The following is a 6706-nucleotide window of genomic DNA, read 5'->3' on the forward strand; positions in this document are numbered from 1 at the left end:
ATGTGTGTGTCTGGCGTGCGGGGGAGACGCAACAGGCTAGACAAGGATTGCGAAGCAGAGAGGTCCCAGGCAGCTCTGAATGGCTTTGGATTCATGGAGTGACAGTAATTTTCCCCCGCTCTGGGGGGAGTAAAAATACCCAAAATGAACTTCAATACCCAAAATGAACTTCAATACCCAAAATGAACTTCAACCTGGCTCCTCAAGAACAAAGCAGTCCCGTCCCCAAACCCACAGTTATCTGTGGGCGCACTTTGCTGTAACACTGTTATTTCTACAGCTGTTCGTTAAGAGAGAAGCCCAGAGGACTGGACAGAGCTTTTTTTGATCGAATTTCAGAGCACCAGCAGCCTTTTGTTGTCTTTCCTTCCTTTTAACGTATTTATTTTTCAAGCCCTCAGTTCAATGGCACAGAGGAGGGTAAATCACACATTGGTGGTGAAGTCTAGCACAGGCTGCCTCCTCTTTGCATCTGAGAACCACACTCTAACCACAAGAAAGGATATGTCCTCATTATCACCAGCATTTTTAGGCCCTAGACAAAAGGACTGTGGCACAGAGTGTACCTAGAGCTGAGATAAGATTGTTTTATTACACACGATACTGTTTGAATTCACACCCAAATCTCGTGCCTGGCGCTGAGGTGCCCAACCCAGGCTGCTTCCCCAGGCAGGAGGGCAGCAGTGCAGGTCCCTCCTTCTGTGCTGATCAGCTTGTGACACCACAGCGCAGGGAGCAGCTCCCCATCCATCACCTATAACACAGCACCCTAAAATCCAGCGTGGCCCCTGCAGCACCGGCGCAGCACGGCAACAGCACAGGGAGAGCTGCCTGGGTCAGCCCTGTGTGGCACCGTCCTCCAAGTTACCAAACCCAGTCCCCAGGTTATTTGCCCATGTGCTCCAGAGTCTGGAAATGCCACCAGAGACCAGGAGCAGTAGGAAAATACCAGGCTGCAACTTTGTGAACAAAATGAATTCATTGGCTTAACACCCACATAATTAAAAGCAGGCGCATCCATCGGTAACTGTTAGCGCGGGAGTGTGCCTAGTTGTGTGTTTGCGTTTGGGGGGCTGCAACTCCACCTACACAAGCAAAGAGAGTCCCTTTGCAGAGCCAGGCTCCTTGCAGCACTGACGAAACACACCGGGAAGATCCTTGTCCCAGGATCCATTTCATTTCCCATTGAAACAGGAGTAACAGTAGCTCCTTCTTGCCAAGGACGTCTAAGCTACCCACTGCTCTCTCCTGGCAATTCAGAGGGCTCTGACAGCCACGGAGCCCTCAGCCCTGAGAGCGGAGAGCATTCTTTTGCTCACTGCTGCTGAGAATGGCAGTGGGCCCTGCTCTCCACACTCATCCACCAGCCTGGCTTCAGGTGGCTCCTACTGGCTCTTGGCACCGCTTCTGGGAATGGGCAACTCCCACTCTCCTCACAGGGCTGACTGAACAATGGTTTTGATAGATGAACAGCAGGCAGTAAGAGCAGCCCCAGAGGGAGCAACCCCCAGATCCTACCCTCAAAAGGGAAACAACCACCCACCACCCAGGCATGGTCCAGCAGAGCTGCAGGCTGCAAGCTCCTTCCAACCTCAGGGAAAAGCCTTCCCAGGAGCCTTTCCCTCTTACCCAGCACTTCTTGTACTGCTTCCTGCACCAGTTCCCCCTCACAGGGTGTGTTGCATAGTATTTAAATACAACCAGGTCTGGGCAAGCCAGATTTAAGTTGATCCAATGTCCCCTCTGTCAGGCAATGCTAAGAAAGGGGTCACAATTCCTCCACCAGCTGTTAGTACAGCATCACTTAATGCAAATCCTCACAGCCCTCCTCCTCCAGCCTTCCCCCAGGCAGAGAGCAGCAGAAAGTGATCCCCCTCAGGGAAAAGAGAGGAGATTTCCCACATAGTGGGCACCAGTATTAACTCTTCCAACTGCTGCAGGCTTTCCTTTTATTCTGTGACTTTATGAACATCACTCAACGTTGGCAGCAGCCCCGGAGGGTATCACGAGTCACCTGAAAAGGAAAAGAGACTCTTCAAGCATCTGGGCTGCCTCTGAGCCAGAGGGCGGCAGCTCTGGCCGTGCACGGCCACACTGACCAGACAGCTCACAGCCACTGGATCAGCCATGCTTCAAGAGGGCTTTGATAACATCTTTAGGGTGTCATGGCTAATTAGAGCCCTGACTATACCCTCTAATTAGGTAACACTTTCAGACAAATCACCCTGTCCTCTTCAAACCACTTCACACCTCCAGACACATCCCTAATTGACTTGAAAGTTGACTCGGCACTTCTTCCCGGACCTCCTTCCAATTCACAAGGCATTTCAAAATAAATAAACCCCTGCTCCTCAGTCCTATCTCAGAAGGCAGCTGGGGAATTGCCCTCACATCCGCACAGGCACAGCACCTGCACGACCCGACACAAAACCTCCGTCTCAGGCACAAAGCAAACGCTCTGACGCAGCGGCAGCACCGTCCTCCTCTGATCTCTCCTTTCTACCCATCCTGGCGCTACTTCCAACAACAGCCAGCAAAGCTTTTTCTCGGAGTACAGGAGTGTTTGCGATGCATCAGTGTCCTACTAAAAATATTGCCCGGGGGCTCGCGAGAGAAGCACGGCTCCAGCAAAGGAGCCTGGTATCTGGCAACGGAAGGTATTAGAAAAAACACTAACAATTGAGAAATTAATATGCCAGAATGATATCAAGTGCCAACATTTCAATCCAGAAGCTTGACTTCTGTTTTCATTACCTAATGAATAAGCTGAAATGATCCAAATGTTTTCAGTTTCCCAACAGCACAAAATCTGAAGTAGATAGGCAACCCCCCCCGCCATCATAACTGCAAACATGCTGAACAAAAACTATCAAAATTCATAGAAGATAAATATTGAGCCCTCATAGCCCTGCTATGAGAACAGTGTCTCTTTATTTGCTTTCTGTGAGGTTTGTTATAACAAGAGAGAAAGACTCCAGTATACAGTGCTTTAATATATATACATGAATTCACAGCTGGAATAATAGATTTTAAGGACTCAGGACAATATTACAGCTGGATGTATGCAGAAATGCATAAACATACCTTCAAAAACATATTCTTTGCACCCCACCCAAATATGTAGACGGACACATATATAATACACACACACACACACTCTCCATGTTTCAGATCGATCAGAACCATTCATTAAATCAGACTCTCTAAAGTTTCTGCTGCTTTGGGAAAACATGACCCTGAGGAGACATCATGCATGAATTTAACAACCAGCAGAAAATGAAACCATAACACGCTGCATCTTGAAAGCCAGCCCTGAATCTAACTTAATCCCTGCTCTGGACAACGCCTCTAGAGAGGCATTAAAACCATGCTAAGGTGTTTTCCTGGATTTCCCAGATTCCCCGGAGATTCCCTGGCACTCCGGCTGCATCCACCACCTCCTTGCTTCGGAGATGTTTCCGGCTGACCGCTTCCATCCCTATCCTGCTGCTTCCACGGCCAGTGACGGGCAGAGCCAGCGGAGCAGCCTCCGGAGAGCCGCGTCCTGCCCTGGCGGCAGGATGAGTTACCGGGACAGCTCGTGGGGTTTAACGCTCCTAATTCCTACAAAACGCGCGGGGGAATGATGCACGGGGCTTGAAGGGTCAAGAGCAGCTTTGCAGCCTCCTTTCCCATCCCCAACAAAGGAATTCCAGCAGATCTCGTGCCCCCTAGTGTCATCCTGGCGAACGGGCCGACACCGGGCACTGCCGAGCATTGGGTACCACCTGGCCCAGGCAGCACCGCTGCTTGGCCTCACCGTGCAGAAGCCACCGTGTCCTGCTGGCACCTAGAGCACGGCGAAACGCCGCTGCCGGCAGTTCATGCAAGGGACAGCGTGAGCTCGCTGTCCCTCCCCAGCACCCCGGGGTACCACAGCCCAGCAGGCGTCACCATGACCAGCACGGTGCCACCTCCGCTCGGCTCTGCTCTGCCCTGGAGGAGCCCCGGCAAGATCGGCCCCTCCAGCAGATAGCCCAAACGTGTCCCTGGAGGAGGGCCAAGAGGAGGAGGCAGAGAGCATCTGCAGTGGACACTGTCCAGAATACAACTCCTCCTAAAAATAGACAGATCCTGGAAGGGCACGGCCCTTCCAGGGAATGGGAATGCTCAGTCCTAGGAGCTCAGGGTTTGGCATGATAAAACTTCAAAGTGCACAAATGCAATGCACTTTGTTACCCTGTTTTTTACCCATGAGAGCACCTGTGGCATCAGGCTCTGGCTACAAGCACGAGAAGCAATGAACAAAATCAGCTCAGAGTCCAGCATCCCTGTGTGCCAGCCTGCTCTGACCAAAGATCCAGCATCTCCTCGGAAAATGCCCATGCCAGCTGCAACACTAATGAGTGCAACCACACCCCACACACAGAGCACCTAAACAAGAGCCGTGTGCTGGAAAGGTGCACAGGAAATGTGCATGCACGTGCCTCAGTTTCCCCATCTGCCCAGCTTGCCTTCTCTTATTTTCCTCATCCCTCCTGCTCAGCTGTTAGTTCTTGTGGGAAGAGGCACCCCAGGAATACACCTACACCACTGGCCCCTTCCAGCATCTGCTACCAGCATGCAACCAAACCTCAGTAACCCATCACGAAAATTTGGAGGAATTCTCCCCAGGGCACTGACCTGAGTATGCTGCTTTCTTCTGCAACACCGAGCAGGGACTATAGCTTAGAATAATGGGGAAGTAACTCAGTTCAGTGCTGACAAAGCATCACAAGCCCCAGCGGGGTGGGAGGGGAGGAGGTGTCCTTCCCTCACGCTGCCATGCCTGGTATACATCATGTTTAGGGCCAGGCATACGTCACCGACACAAAATGGACAAATTGGAGGGATTTCAGAAAAATGAGCGACAAAAATTATCAGGAGGCAGAAGGGATTGATTTACAAGGGGAGATTAAAAAAGCTGCGATCAGCCTAGCTGGGCTGAGCAAGTACTGACTGCAAGAAGCAGTTGGATGCTAATCTGCAAATGGGATGAAAACAATATGGGAAGGAGCAATTTAGCATCTTCATCAGTACTGGGATGAAATGAAGGGGAACTCAGGGCTGAGTAGGCAGGGAAAAAAACCCAAACCAACCCAAAAAACTCCTTTCCTTGTTATGCATGACTGTCTCCATCAAAACACTCAAAGTCCCCAAAACTCACTCTGCCTTGGACAAGGACCCTCGGGAACAGCTGTGCACACACACACACACAGCCCTTTCCCACCCCTGACTCACACTCAGGAAAGCAGAAGGGCTGCCACGATAGCCAGAGAGGATGGAGGCTTCACGCTTGCAGGGAAGCAGTGGAGAGCGGAGGCTAGAGCTGGCGGTGGCGGTGGGGAGGTCCCCGCAGAAGGACGCTTTGCACTCCCGGGTCTTCACAGGGGAAAGGTGCTGAGATGGCTTCCTGCAAAGTGGCAGGAGTGAGCTCAGCTGCGAGCACTCAGATATTTACACACAAACAGCACATTACTCAGCAACTCTCATTTGTCAGGCATAATGGCAGCGGCAGCAATAATAAACGACAGAGCTGAGAGACAGGCTCCCCAGGCGCACACCGAGCCCCGGACTGAGCTGGAGCAGGATGCGTGTTTTCAGCTTGCAGGGAATTAAATGAGCTGGGGCTTGCACCCACAAAACTCCTGCTGCCAGCTTCAGAGAGTCAGTCACGTCTCCAAAAGCTAAGCCTTGGCTGCACAGTTATTTGAATGTGTGTGTGCATCACAAGCTTTGCGGTTCTGAGTGGTATCAGGGCTTTTCCCAAGTCCAGAAGCTGCTGAGCACTTTTCAGGGGAAAGGGGATGCAGAGTCCTGGCACAATGGGGTCCTCTTGGGGTAAATCAGACCAAAGATAATGTATGATCATTAGATCATGGCTTGACTTGCTCTGACAAGAGGCTCTGATAAACTTGAGGAGCTGTCGCAAGGAAGACTGCCAGGCACGAGGCTCTCATTTCTAAAGCTCAGCCTGTCTTGGGAAAGTCCTCCTGGTGCAGTGAGCCCCAGAGAGTTCTGGTCCTGGGACCTGGTCTCAGCATGCTGCCTGGCCAGACACGAGCATCCCTTGCACATCTCCAGACATCACAGCAAAGCTCTAACTCCTCACGGAGGGGCAAGGCAGGGATCCGGGAGCAAGATCGGCTGCTCCCAAATATTTGCACATTTTACAGAAAGCAGCCAATGTCAGTGCCTCACTGCCTGAACACACAGCCAGTGGGACTGGCAGCAGCATGTACAGGTCCTGTCTCTCACACAAGCACACAACGTGGTGTGCTGAGAGTGGGCACAGTCAGTGAAATTCGCTAAATCCGAGGAGATGTCAGCAAGTTCCCGAGCAAAAAGCAATCCGAGGAAAGTACCTCCTCAACCATCCCACAAATTAAAACACAAAGGGATGGGAAAAAGAAATTGAACAGCTTTGCAGGCAATCCCCTTTCTGCAACCTGTGCTCTGAACAGACCCTGCACATGTTTCCGTAAGCTTGGGGTGGGGAACGTAAAAGAGTAAAGAAGTGCCGATCGTTATACCAAAAAAAGTTTAGTGGTTAAGGAAACAACTGCCAGAGGAGCCAGGGAAGCTGGAACATGCAGACCTGGTTCTGTCCTCCATGAAGACACCACAAATTGGCTCACGAGCTGACTGGAGTCACAACTCGTTTTCAGGATTGCAGTGGGGGAAGTCA

The 6706-nt window shown here is 51.3% G+C and overlaps 1 protein-coding gene across 1 annotated transcript in view; it reads right to left on the reverse strand.

Moving 5' to 3' along the window:
• The window catches only part of CNTFR (ciliary neurotrophic factor receptor), a 197382-nt gene extending 190889 nt beyond the window's left edge, over positions 1-6493 (reverse strand). The window contains exons 1-2 of the mRNA XM_031062866.1: positions 6485-6493; positions 5260-5457 (exon numbers count right to left, since the gene is read on the reverse strand). Coding sequence (XP_030918726.1) covers positions 5260-5457; positions 6485-6493 — 207 coding nt within the window. The remainder of the gene's footprint in view (positions 1-5259; positions 5458-6484) is intronic.
• Positions 6494-6706: the final 213 nt, after the last annotated feature.

This window comes from Geospiza fortis, unplaced genomic scaffold, assembly GCF_000277835.1.
Source record: "Geospiza fortis unplaced genomic scaffold, GeoFor_1.0 scaffold878, whole genome shotgun sequence".
NCBI lineage: Eukaryota > Metazoa > Chordata > Aves > Passeriformes > Thraupidae > Geospiza > Geospiza fortis.